The 14,050-nt window shown below is 55.3% G+C and overlaps 1 protein-coding gene across 1 annotated transcript in view; it reads right to left on the bottom strand.

Annotated features, from left to right (window-relative positions):
- DOP1B (DOP1 leucine zipper like protein B) overlaps nucleotides 1-14,050 on the bottom strand; it is a 59,241-nt gene that overhangs the window by 39,988 nt on the left and 5,203 nt on the right. The window contains exons 3-4 of the mRNA XM_054713529.1: nucleotides 3,166-3,347; nucleotides 2,675-2,845 (exon numbers count right to left, since the gene is read on the bottom strand). Of these exons, the coding sequence (XP_054569504.1) occupies nucleotides 2,675-2,845; nucleotides 3,166-3,347 (353 nt within the window). The remainder of the gene's footprint in view (nucleotides 1-2,674; nucleotides 2,846-3,165; nucleotides 3,348-14,050) is intronic.

Below are 14,050 nucleotides of genomic sequence, written 5' to 3'. Positions count from 1 at the left end.
GTGTTTGTCCACCTGCCACTGTCATTGAATCTGCTAAAACACACACTTCCTGAGAGCTACAGCTTCCTGGCCTACAGGCAGCCTGTGACAGCCCACATCGCCGCAGCACAAGGTCAACACAGCACCCAGGTCACCGCAGCACCAGGGTCAAGGTCACCACAGCACGTAGGTCACCCCAGCACCGAGGTCACCACAGCACCAGGGTCAAGGTCACCGCAGCACCGAGGTCACCGCAGCACCTAGGTCACCCCAAGACCGAGGTCACCACAGCACCTAGGTCACCCCAGCACCAAGGTCACCACAGCACCCAGGTCACTGCATCATTAGGGTCAAGGTCACCGCAGCACCGAGCTCACCATAGCACCTAGGTCACCCCAGCACCGAGATCACCGAAGCACCAAGGTCACCACAGCACCCAGGTCACCGCAGCACCCAGGTCACTGCAGCACTGAGGTCACCGCAGCACCAAGGTCACCGCAGCACCGAGGTCACCACAGCACCCAGGTCACCGCAGCACCAGGGTCAAGGTCACTGCAGCACCGAGGTCACCGCAGCTATGCAGCTACTGCACGGGCTCTTAACAAAGGAACTCTGGCCAGGAGCAGTGTGCAGGCATCAGGGGTTAGAAAGCCAGCGTGAACACTAAGGCCTAACACTGGCCCAAATTCCCATTCCTACGGTTCACTAACCAGCACAAACCAGCAACACGACACTGTGGGTCACCCGCCTGCCTGAGCCCCAGCCTACCTCACCCCCTTGCATTTCTGCCAACATGACACCGTGACCCACCACCCCCCTCGTGTCCTTGCACAGTGCTTGCTGGTGGTGTCGGCTCAATTCCAGAGAACTTTGAAGAAACAGCTGCCAAACTCTCTCTAACAGACAGGGATACAGTGACAAAAAAATCTTGTGCGATCGCCTCAATGACTGTACCCAGACGTACGGGTCAGAGATCCTAGACCCCTCGCCCAGCACCTCCTCGGAGAGCTGGTTCTGAACAACCTCTGAGGGCTGCAGACACTGGGCTTGGTTTCCTGTCCCAGCCCATCTACTCAGTGACCAATGCAGCTTTCCTAGCTCTGGGTTCAATGTCAAAAAACCACAGTGTTAGGAAAAAATAGTGAACCCCCATTTCTCAACTAAGAACACACAGAAACACCCCAACTATTGACACCCTTCTATCATTCATGCTTACAGATTTTTTTAAATGCAGGACATTTTGTGAACTGGTGTTCATCTGTCAGATAATGGAAAAAGCACTTACACACACACACACACACACACACACACACACACACACACACCTGGTTGGTCAACATGAATGAGCCAGAACCTCTAGGAAGAGCCTGGGTCTGGGAGTCAAGAGACAGAGCCTGGTAAAGGTCCTCTCGCTGACCCCTCTGTGACCCTGACCTTTCACCTCATCATGGGCAGCCACTGGGCATGGTGGTCAGGCTTTGAAATGGCAGGGAGCCAGACTGCCTCCTAAGGCAGCGGATCCAAGTGACCCTACCCACTGTACACGTGATTCTCCACCAGAACTGAGAGCTGCCCCCGCCCACTCCACGTGACAGCTGGAAATGGTCAGGCTTCAATTCCTGGTGGGCTGTCAAATCCCACTCAGATCCTGGTGACTTAAATCACCCTTGGTCACTAGCACACGCCCTCATGCCGTTCTGATTATTTGGTTCCCTTGGCTAGCAGACCCTGGATCAATTCCTTGATTCCACTCCTATACCCCTCTCCCCCTGCCAGGCAGCCCCAATACCAAGGCAAAGGTGGGGTGACTAGGGACTGGCGTGGAACGAGTGGCGGGTGTGTAATCACATGAAAACCGTTGCCAGCCCAGAGGTTTCTAAGTCTCCCCGGTCGGGCGGCACGTGGGCCCTGAAAACGATCACGTGAACAGAGGCTGATCGCTCTATTCATGTGGGAACAGCCGCCCATCAGTTCTCCAGAAAAGCAGGACAGCGTGTACACGCCAGTCTGAATGGGTCTGCTCTCTCCCGCCCAAGCAGGGACTGAAACGCCTGCCGTGTCAGCTTCACAAATTTCTCCAAGTGAAATGCGTCCAGCTACCCAGCTAAGCATCACCTTTTCACGCCCTGCCCAGCAAGGAGACCTGGCCTGGTTTCCTGTTTTCTTTTTAATATATTTTATTGATATTTTACAGAGAGGAAGGGAAAGGCATAGAGAGTTAGAAACATCGATTAGCTGCCTCCTGCACACCTCCTACTGGGGATGTGCCCGCAACCAAGGTACATGCCCTTGACTGGAATTGAACCTGGGACCTTTCAGTCCGCAGGCCGACGCTCTATCCACTGAGCCAAACCGGTTAGGGCTGGCCTGGTTTTCTTATTGGCAAGCAGCCTAGTGCGGCAGGAAGGACTCGGATCTGCCATTCGGGGGTCAGAACCCCATCCTGTCACTCGGACTATGAGACCCGGAAACCTTTCCTTCCTCCCCACCTGTAAATGGAGGTGCTCCCAGGAGAACACGGTACTTGGTCAAGCAGAGACCAGACCAGACATGTACACGGCTGGCCCCACTTCCACACCTGCCCCTGCTTCGTGCATCTCTGCACTTTCCCCCAGATCCTCACGCAAGACGCCAGCGGCTTGGCCCACAGCAGCCTGGACAGGGGGTGGGGGAGCCGTGGCGCACTGAGACCCACCTGTCGTAGATCTCCGAGCCCTCCTCCAGGCCGGGCAGCAGGCCGATGACGAAGGCCTGGAGACTGGGCAGGAGCAGCCTCTGCAGGGGCAGGAAGTACTTCTCATACAGGCCCAGCAGCACGGGCCGCACCGACATGGCCGCGTGCGCCAGGAGCGGGAACAGCCCACAGCTTTGGGGAGAAGAGGGGAGAGGGGAGAGGGTGAGTGAGACCCACTCAGAAGTTCCAGATGGGCAGCCGCTGGCATCTAAGCTGGAGATGCAGACACCTGCCTGTCCTGAGACGGTCAGGACGCTGCCAGCACAGAGGGGGCCACGGGCAGGCACGCACCACACCCTTAGAGAGACGCCTGGAGGACGGGCTCCGGGAGGTGGCCCTCCTCTCCTGGTGACCGCTGCACACCCTCTGAATTCTGCAGTTTATCCCTCACTGGTCTTGTGAACGAAACAGGGTTACTGGGTAATAAAGGGGCCCTGGGGGAGCTGGCGTACCTGTACAGGAACAAATCCTTGGCCAGCCATTTGGTGCCCACAATTTTAAAGACGATCTCATAGGTTTCCAGGGCCTTCAGGTGCACCCCACTGGGCAGGGCAGGGTGCAGGCACTGAGCCAGTCTCTTGCTGATGAGGAGCCGTCGTGGCAACAGGGAATACTTCAGGTTGCTCTGAAGAGCCTGGAAAACAAGAGAGACGCACGAGGAAGAAGGTGACGCTGACAATGGGAGACACCGGCAGGCCCGGGGGCTGTGAGAGACGAGACAGAAGAACAGAGCGACTGGACGGAGGGCCTGGAGCACCAGCCAGGCCCCAGCACACGATGCTGGGAGCCCCCGCAATGCTGGGGATGAGGCAGGCTCCGGACTCGAGGGCAAGGGAAACTGTCTCCCTCCAAGTGACTGTCACTGTCAGGCCACACGTGAGCACCTGTGCACGGTGAGGCGTGTGCTTCCCTGGGGAAGGCCCGTCTACACAGAGCAGGCACACGCACTCCATGGGGGGCGAGGTGACCTCCGTCCCCGGGAAGACTGCTCCCTGGATGCCCCTGCACCTCTGTCCAGGGAGAGGAGGAGTCTGAATGGCCCCTCACAGCCCGGTGGTGCCCCGAAGAGATGGGTGGGGACCCCCTCGGCTGTGACTCCTGGCACCCTCCCCAGTCAGTCCCTGGAAGACTGGAACACAGGACCCTGCTGGCTCCAGGGTCTCATGTCCCCAAGCAGGACCCGGGCCCTGCCTGTGCTAACGCATCCCTGGTGTGTGCTTATGGGGTGTGAGCGGTCAACGCCGACCATCCGGGCGCTAAGCACCATGGCCGGGTGGGTCCTCATGACTCAGGCTTACAATGCTGCGTGTCTGTCACTATGGCGGACGCACTCACACAAATATTTACTGAAGGGCGACAGGGTGAAGTCCACACTCCTTAAACCAGCCATTCGAAGGCCTCCACGGCACGCCTCCTGCCGCTTCAGCTTCTCACCCCAACAACACAGCCCTGGCAGCCTCCGCTGCCCTCTGCCGAAAGGCCTTCCTCCCACCCCTGCCGATTTCCTCAGCCCAGAGCCCTCGTGGAGGCAGAATGGTCCCCTCCCACACTCAGTTTCTCCTCCACTGGGTTCCACGTGCACGCCTGCCACCGACTTACAATGCTGTTCCAGCAACTGCCTGCCCAACGGTCTGACTTGGGCGGCCGGCCGCTCGAGGACAGGTCTGCCTCCCTCTGTCGCCTTCAGCCCTCTGTGCCTAAGGGAGTGGCAGACTCGGGCAACGCCAACTGCACTCTGCCGTGAGTGAGAGCCGCTGGCCCCCCGACCATCTTAGGACACAACATCTTTATAAACAAACAAATGATCCCTCCTCTAAAATAAACACTGAGGCTTCACAGGAGGTAAAGGGATGAGAAGGAAAAGAGTATTTTTCTTCAGAAGCCTGTAGTCTAACTAAACTCTCAAGTTCAATAAACTACATTTTTAAAAAATTAGTGACCCGGTGCACAGATTCGTGCACATTGAAAGGAAATTAATTAGAAGGTGGCTGGCAGGGCGAGACTGGGCCTGACAGGCCAGACACGCCCTGGAGCCAACCTCCCGCAGTCTCTTCCCAGCCGGGCCGCACCTGGGGTGACACCGTGGCTTGAAGGGCATCTGCAGAGTGAGGAGGGGGGGTCCCCTCCGGCAGGTGGGGTCCCTCAGCCTGGCCTGCGTGTATCGGGCCGAAACCAGCTCTCAGACATCCCCCAAGGGGTCCCGGAGTGCGAGAGGGCACTCTGCAAAGTTGCTGTCGTACAGGGCGTGGAACACAAACGCAGTGTGCAGTGAACCAGATTCAGGGCTGACAGTGCCCCAGCAGCAACATAACCCACGGCCCAAGGTGGAATTGCGCGGCCCCCGCAAGGAATCGGGCTCCCTCCTCTCTAGTTTAGGGGTGCGTCACCCGAGAACCGCCGCTGCCAAGTCACTGCAGCTTGGCAGCTCTTGCATTGAGCATCTGCCCCCTGGTGGTCAGTGTGCATCATAGTGATCGGTTGGACGAACACTTAGCATATTAGTCTTTTATATACATAGATAAACTAGTGTGGCTGAGTTGGTTGATCATCATCCCCTGCAATGAAAGCTTGCCAGTTCAATTCCTGGTTGGGGAATATGCCAGTCTCAGGCTCAATCCCAGATAGGGCACTTGCAGGATCTATGTTCCATTCTCACATACATGTTTCTCTTTCTCTCTCCCTTCTTTCCTCTCTCTCTGAAAATCAGTAACAAATCCTTAAACAATAGATAAACTAGAGATTTACCTTGAAACATTATTTTTCAGAGTCTAATATCTTAAAACAAAGGTAAAGCCAACAGAATATTTAAAAGTGCTTATGTCCAAAGAATCCCAAACACCAACAATGGAGGGCGGGGTGACGGGAAACACGTGCTGTTGGCTTTGCCTCCCACACGCTCCCCTACAGGGCGGGGAGAGAGCCTGCAAACTGGGCATGTGTCCTGATGGCGAATCGAACCCCTAACCTCTTGGTTCACGGGATGACACCCAACCAACTGAGCCACACCAGCCGGGGTCCAAATCTGACCTTTGCTCCGTGAGTGCTAAGGTCACCTGAGGTGGAAAGGAGACACCCAAGTGTCTGTTCGCCTGGGGCTGTGCCCACCGCTAAGTCACATTTCTCTGCCCTTCTGAGCCCAGACGTGGCAGCCAGTGAGGTGGGCGGGGTCACTCGTGTCACTTCCAGCACAAGCTTCAGAAGTCACATTGAATGACAATTTTTTGGGTCGTAGGACTGGAGTCGGAATCTCCAGGTGGAAATGCTCTCCGTGCAGAAGACTCAGCGTGCCCCCGGCCTGGACTCCCCCAGACTGCGCTCCTGCTCCCAGTGACAGCACACGGAGGAAATAGGGTGTGCCCCCCCCCAAAAAAAAACCAACACGTTCTATGTGAGCAGCACTGAGCAGCATCCCAAAAACACGCTTGACACGGAATACGGCCCAACCCTGGGTGCCATTAAGGAAAGGTGCTCTCTCCCGTAACTCTGTGCACCTTGGGGCGGGGCCAGTGAGGGAGAACCTGCTGCTCCGACTGAATTTTTCTTCTCCCCCCTCCAGCTGTTGCAGAGGTTCCCTCCCCCCTCCAGCTGTTGTAGAGGTTCCCTCTCCCTCCCCCCTCCAGCTGTTGTAGAGGTTCCCTCTCCCCCCTCCAGCTGTTGTAGAGGTTCCCTCTCCCCCCTCCAGCTGTTGTAGAGGTTCCCTCCCCCCACCAGCTGTTGTAGAGGTTCCCTCTCCCTCCCCCCTCCAGCTGTTGCAGAGGTTCCCTCCCCCCTCCAGCTGTTGTAGAGGTTCCCTCCCCCTCCAGCTGTTGCAGAGGTTCCCTCCCCCCTCCAGCTGTTGTAGAGGTTCCCTCTCCCTCCCCCCTCCAGCTGTTGTAGAGGTTCCCTCCCCCCTCCAGCTGTTGTAGAGGTTCCCTCCCCCTCCAGCTGTTGCAGAGGTTCCCTCCCCCCTCCAGCTGTTGCAGAGGTTCCCTCTCCCCCCTCCAGCTGTTGCAGAGGTTCCCTCCCCCCTCCAGCTGTTGTAGAGGTTCCCTCCCCCCTCCAGCTGTTGCAGAGGTTCCCTCCCCCCTCCAGCTGTTATAGAGGTTCCCTCCCCCCTCCAGCTGTTGCAGAGGTTCCCTCCCCCCCTCCAGCTGTTATAGAGGTTCCCTCCCCCCTCCAGCTGTTGCAGAGGTTCCCTCCCCCCTCCAGCTGTTGTAGAGGTTCCCTCCCCCCTCCAGCTGTTGTAGAGGTTCCCTCTCCCCCCTCCAGCTATTGCAGAGGTTCCCTCTCCCCCTCCAGCTGTTGCAGAGGCTCCCTCACACCCGCCCCCCCGCCAGCTGCTGCAGCCCTGCCCCTGCCTTTCTCCTTCCAGGCTCTGTCCCCTCACTTGGCTGGGAGGACCCTTCCCCAGGAAGAAAGGTGGACAGCATGGTTCCATGGTTGGGGAAGTTCCACTGTCTGGGTTGTGTTTTTCAGGAAACCAATAACCCAAAGTGACTGGCCACTGGATACAAATGATGCATATTACAATTTTTTGAGACATGTTCTTCAACTATAGAATAAATACCTCAGGAAAACAAATAAATCGGGAAGGAAAAAAGGGTCATGTTCCCAAAATCACTTTTAAACATCTAAACAGAAGGAGAAACTATAATTAAACAGGAAATTAAACTTCCTTATTTCTTTCGCTCATGGGCTATACTAGTTTAAAAGCATTTCTTGAGCTATCTACCATTAAGGTAGAATTGCAGTATTTTTAACCTCACTGGATTCATGGGCTCAGCAAAACAAAATGATCAAACACAATAAAAGTTTGAAAAAATAGGCCTGAACCACACCCGAGCTTCATTAATAGAACCAGGAAGTGTCTGACTGGCTCCACCCAGACGGCGTGGGTCCTGTTGATTTACTGTGGCCCAGTCTGACCCTCTCGGGACTTGTAGCCGCCCAGAACGGTCGTGTGAGAAACACCATTAAAAACCCCAAAGGGTAGACCATGGGCTCAAGAAATAATTCAATACACTTAAAATGATTCAAAAGCTGATTCAGTAAGTTTTATGTTGTGCATTTTTACTTAAAATGGTTAAGATGATAAACTGTATATTTTATCACAATTTAAAAAATTTTAAAGATAGTTTTACAACATGGGTGGGGGAACTGTGTTTGATTCTAAACTGTGTTAGCCCCGTGGTCGGCAAACTGCGGCTCGCGAGCCACATGCGGCTCTTTGGCCCCTTGAGTGTGGCTCTTCCACAAAATACCACGGCCTGGGCGAGTCTATGTTGAAGAAGTGGCGTTAGAAGAAGTTTAAGTTTAAAAAATGTGGCTCTCCAAAGAAATGTCAATCGTTGTGCTGTTGATATCTGGCTCTGTTGACTAATGAGTTTGCCGACCACTGGGTGAGCCTGTGAAATGAAAGGGTAAATGTTCCCTTTCCCTAGGAGAGAGCCGAGCAGAGTGAGGGCTGACTCAGAGCGCCAGGTGCTCGTCGCCAGTTAAAAGCATCCCCATCCAGCAAATGGCAAACACCGCCTGGCTTCCTTCTGGAAGTCGGCCAGCTTTGTAAGGATGCGCGTTTCCTGCCACGAAAACAAAGTGGTACGTGAGTGAGACCGGCCAGGCGGCAGCGGCTGGAGCGCTCATTAAGCATTCGCCACGGGCCACCAGCTGGGCCCACCTTCCAGAAGGAATGGAAAGAGAACAGGACTGGCAGGGCCTCCCACATGAAAGGAGCCAGCACCGGTGCTAAGTGTGCCTGCCTCCCCTGAGGGGCAGTGCCTGGCCACCTTGCCAGGCTGGGGTGTGTGTGTGTGGGGGGGTGACAGCTGGAGAAAAAGGCACAGCACGGGTGGGGTGCACGGCAGCCAGCGAGGTCAGCTCTTGTTTAACTGGGAGTGACCGTGTTCAGCTCCTCTGTAAACAAGCGTCAGCCACTGAAACGTCACTGTCCCCGTGCTGCACGCAGGGCACCCGATCAGTCCACTCAGCAGGTTCCGACACCACGTCCCAGACCCAGGGGCTCTGAAGCCACGGCAGCAGCTCAGACAGCTGCGTCGAATACAGTTTCCTTTCTAAAGCTCTTCTTTTGAATCAGCTTCACCTTGTCGCAGTGACTATTGACTCACACTTTCTGGGCAAAGACCAGGCCAGGCGCGGAGGCGGGCACAGCGGCGGTGGGCACGAGCTGGTGCTAACTAAGCATCTGGACTTACCACCTGCCGGAGCCCGGGGCCTGGCAGCTCACACACCACGCGGAGCAGTTAGCTGCCGGCTCGGCTGTGGAGGGGCGCTCTGCTGGTCTCACTCGGGAGGAAGAACCCAGAAAGGCAATACCGGGGACACGATGGGGGACGTGATGAGGGACACGGGGCCCACCTCTCATCAGCTGTGCAGCCCGTCACAAGCGACCTGACCACCTGGCTTCGCACACAGAAAGAGCGCCGTCACCTACCCTGGGCAGGTCGTGGGAGTGGCATTCCGTCTCCACTCACCCAGTGTGTCAGGGTTAACACTGAACACCCACACACACACACACACACACACACGCACACACGACAGGAGCACCATGGCCCCCAACCTCCTGGTTAAGAGCGGGGAAGCGACATGCTTCTCACAGACCACCTCCAGCACAGGTTCCAATACTGCTCTTTATCTGTCCCTCCGGAACTTACCACAGCATGCAGACTGTAAAAGCCTCTCACCCTCACCCTGCTCACCCGTGTTCCCCGTCTTCCCATGAGGAAACAGAGATGGCTGGTGGCACGCTTTCCATGTCCCCAGACTTACATTTCACACATTTCTCAGCTGCTCAGCACTCCCTGACATCCACACCCTCACCCCTGACCCCCATGTGGGCCTCCGATCGGCCCTGGCTCAGCTAAAATACTGCCCGTGGGGCTGGGAGGCCTCAAGCAAGTCTGAGCTTCGGTGTCTTCATCAGCATCTTGGCCTGACCCTTGTAGACCACAGCACTGTTTCTATTTGCATTTGAAGATGTCTTATTATCCGTCACCAATTTACTCACTGAGCTTCTGTGTACGTGCGAGTCCAAGAACTCTAACCCTCACTAAAGCCTTAAGAAAATTCGTTATTCACATCAACTCCTAGCAAGTGTCCTTTTTATTTCTCAGGTGCCCTTTTATTTATTTATTTTTTCCGGTGGCCTTGAATGCAGAGGCGATCACTAAGGCTTGCTCCCTCCAGCGCCTTCTCAAACCCCTCCAGTAACTGGTCTGGTGCTGACGCTGCCCGCTGCTCCCGGACACTCCCAGGCTGGGGCGCGGCCCAGGCATCAGCCCGAGGGGTTCTCCCACCAGGTGAGGCAGCAGTCACCTTGCCCCAAACCTTCCTGAAGCTCCATGGCTTCCTGCCCTCCCAGAACAAAACCCGAGACCGGCCTGGCACCTCCTCCTCCTGCCACCTCTCAGCCGGCCACGCCCTCCCCCACTGCACCTTGGACCCAGGCCCAGGCCCCAGATGGCTCCCAGCAGCTCACTCACTGCATCCAGGCCTCTGCTCAAACCTCAAATGTCACGTTATCAGAGCCATCTCTGTCTCAACTAGCACCCGGCCTTCTCCCTCCTGGTTTACTTTCCTCTTAGCGTTGAGCACCCAACACCACCTTTCTGTTTGTTGTCCGCCTCCTGCCACCACCGCCTGGCGCCCGAGAGCAGGAACTTCGCGCTGAGTCCGTGTCCCCAGCACCCAGGTGTTCGTGCCTGGGTCCTGTCCCTGTACCAGTTTGCCAGGCCTGCTGTAGCGAAGCACCACACAGCACGCACAACAGAAATGCGCCCCACAGCCTGGAGGCCCGAAGTCCAAGGTCCCGGTGTGGGCAGGGCTGGTTCCCCCCGAGGCTGAGGGAGGCTCTGCTCCGGGGGCTCTCACTCCGGCGGTCAGCTGGCAATCTCTGGTTCCTTGGCTCATCACTGCATCACCCAGCCTCTGCCCTCATCCTCACATGCTGCCTTCCCCGATGCGTGTCTGAGTCCAGATTTCCCCTTTTACAAGGACACCAATCACACTGGATCAGGACCCGCCCTAAATGACTTCATTTTCACTTGATTTCCTCTGGAAAGACCCCATCTCCAAATGAGGCCACCTTCTGAGGTACTGGGCATTGGGACCTCAACTTATTTTTGTCTGGAGGATATAACTCCACCCACAAAAATCACAGCCACATGACACTGGGCACGTGACTCTTCCCAGTAAAACAGGGCAATCACTGAAAGAGTGCCTCGCTGGGATGATGGAGACAGTGCCCCTTACACAGAGGTGAACCCTGTCCCTTCGGTGAGCCTCGCTGACACGGACGTGAAAGAAGCTCAGGCGCTGGGCTCTGCAGCCAGGCAGTCAGGGTCTGAGTCCTCCCTCTGCCACTTGCTGGCCATGACCTTCACAAGTTGCTTGGACTGAGACCAATGTCAAGACAGGCTGTGAGGATTACACAGTAACCCATGGCAGGTCCTCAGCACACGGTACGCTCTCTATGAGTGTCGCCCGTCACAGGCAGGCTGAGGTAGGGACAGTGTCACCCTCATCCCACTGATACCTTGTAAATTTTTCACGGGGGCTGTTCCCACTCACTGCCTAATCACAGCAGGACAGGAAGCTCGAGCAAAGAGGACACAGTAGTGGGATAGAGAACTGGGTACCAACTAGAACAAAAAGTGGTGTTTTAAAACTTTTATCCAATACGACTCACATCCAACTGCCTACACACATCTACCTGATCACACTAACCCATCCCATAGTGACCCCGTCTCCCTGCCCACCCACAGAGCCAGCTCCTCCAGTCTCCCCACCCCATCCTTGCGTCTCCTCAAGCTGAAAACCCGGGAGAGAGCCTGGGAGCCGCACTTGACTCCTCTTTTTCTTATACCCACATCTTATCCACAAGGAATCCTGTTAGCTATTCCTGAGAAGTCTGTTTGGAATCCAAACCTGCCCCACAGCACCACCTCCTCATGGGAACAGCTCTGTGGTGTCCCTATCTGTGCCTCCCCGACCCCTCCTGTCTCCTGACCCGTCCTGTTTCCTGCCCCAGGGAGCAGCTGGAAGTGGTTCCAGCAAACCAGGCGGGAAGCCAGGCCATGCCCTCTGCTCAGCGCCCAGGGCTCCCTGCGGATCCGGTGGCCACTGTCAGGCTCGCTTTAAAGGACCTACAGACCAGGAGCCTCCCGCCCCTTGCCGCTGTGGCCTCATCTCCTGTGCTCTCCCCATCCCTCGCTTGCTCCGTGACCTCACTGGCCTCAGACATTGCACAGCCTCGGAACTTGGTCAAATGGCACCTTCTCGGCAAGGCCTTCCTCAATGAACCCATTTAATATTATGCCATCCCCCCACTTACTGTCTCCTCCCTCCTTACTGTTCCAACAATATTCATCCAGCTAAGATCCCATGTATTTTGTTTATCACCCAGCTTCCCGTGTTCTCTGCTGTACCCTGCTACCTAGAACAGTACTGGCATGTGGTAGGCGCTCAAATACCTATTGAATGAATGAATGAATGAATGGCCAATGCTTGAAAAGCTCCTTAAAGAAGGGCTGCAACTGTACTTGATAACCTGCATTTGAATCCCACTCCTAGGTATATGCCCACAAGAAGGGAAGACAGGTGCTCAAACAAAAACTTGTACACAAATGTTCATCGCAGCACTAAATAGCCCCAAGGTGGAAACCTAAAGGTCACCAACGGATGGATAGCCAAAACGTGGTCTATCCTTTCCACGGAATGTTGTTTGGTCATGAAAAGGGATGCAGTACTGATACATCCTACAACTTGGATGAACATGAACACATGCTAACTGCAAGAAGCCAGGCACAGAAGGCCACCTTCTGTGTCATTCCGTCTCTGTGTCCACAGACACGGAGAGCATCTCAGCGGGGCTGTGGCGGGCAGGGCTGGTGAAATGTTCTGGAACTAGGCATCCACACTGTGAATTACTGAAATCCCTTTAACAATACAGTCTAAAATGGTTAAATGGTAAAGTTTATGTTAGGTGAACTTTACCTCAACATAAAAATAATGCACACACACCCTCCAAAAATCAGTATGCTGTCTTTAGATTCCAGGAGAGTCGAGAACTAAAACATGGAAACATCTGGAAGAACCTGCTACACCTGAATCCTTCCAGCGCCTCTCCCTTTCTCCCAACAAAGGAAGCCACCTGCAGGCACGACAGCGAGCGTGGTGTCAGCTGGGGAGTTCCTGAGCCGGAGCTCTAAACCCAGCTCCCAGGCTCCTACTTGCTCTTTGCTGCCATCTGTGCATCCGGCCAGCGCCCAGCCGCGACAACCACAGGTTGTCAACACACTTTGCAGGACACACACAGCTTCCGGGCACAACCTGTAATCACTGCCTATCTGCGCGCCCGACAGCCCGGGGAGTGCGGGAGCTGCTTCCTGGCAGCCGGTGGACTGCTGCCAGGCCCTGCACCAGGGTCAGCCTGTGGCACCCTCACTCCCCGCCCTATACCTAGAAGAGGTAGATGGAGAAATCCTCTCTCTTTAGTGAGGTTTGTTCGAGTCCCCAGTGTCTGCGACCTGGGGATCCCCAACTCCCACATGGCACTGGGCTCAAAAGGCAGGTATCCCAGCCAGGAGTCCCGGCCCCACAGCCACGGAGCCCAGATACCCTCCACCTACAGTCACATGGTCCTCTGAGCGCTTGGCCATTACTGTGCCATCCTCCTTCTGGGCAGCATGGGAAAATACAGCGGTCCCATCAAGGGCATAAGGTCAAGCCCGCACGTGACCAGTTTGGGTCTTCCTAGGCCTGACCTCTTTTCCTCGTCCACACACACAATTTCCGGGTAGATTTCAATATTTATTTCATCCTTTATTCTTCCAGGAGTTGCCAATCAGCAGAAAAATGGTCAAAAGAGTAAACCAAAGCCTGACTGGTGTGGCTCAGTGGTTGAGTGTTGACCTATGAACCAGGAGGTCACAGTTCGATTCCCAGTCAGGGCACATGCCCAAGTTGTGGGATGGGTCCCCAATGGGGGGCGTGCAGGAGGCAGCCGATCTAGGATTCTCTCTCATCGTTGATGTTCCTCTCTCTCCCTCTCCCTTCTCTGAAATCAAGAAAAATATTTACTTAAAAGTAAACCTAAGAAGAAAAAGCCATATAAATCCTAAGCAGTACCCAGAGAAGAATCCATCTTTGAATGATTGATTGGGCAATTTCATTGTTGAGAAAGGACTGCTTGGCTATTCTACTGATGTCCACACTACAATGCTATGCTCAGGGAAGAAGCTGGAAGGAGGGCTAGGTTAACAGTGGGGTAACAGAAAGACAGTCCCTGAGAAAAGTAAAAGGACGGCAGTGTCCTGCCTCGGCGCAATCCAAACGCGCTCC

Source organism: Eptesicus fuscus, chromosome 3, assembly GCF_027574615.1.
Source record: "Eptesicus fuscus isolate TK198812 chromosome 3, DD_ASM_mEF_20220401, whole genome shotgun sequence".
Taxonomy (NCBI): Eukaryota; Metazoa; Chordata; class Mammalia; order Chiroptera; family Vespertilionidae; genus Eptesicus; species Eptesicus fuscus.
The sequence above is the reverse complement of the archived record's forward strand: the minus strand, read 5'-3'. Positions and strand labels throughout refer to the sequence as shown.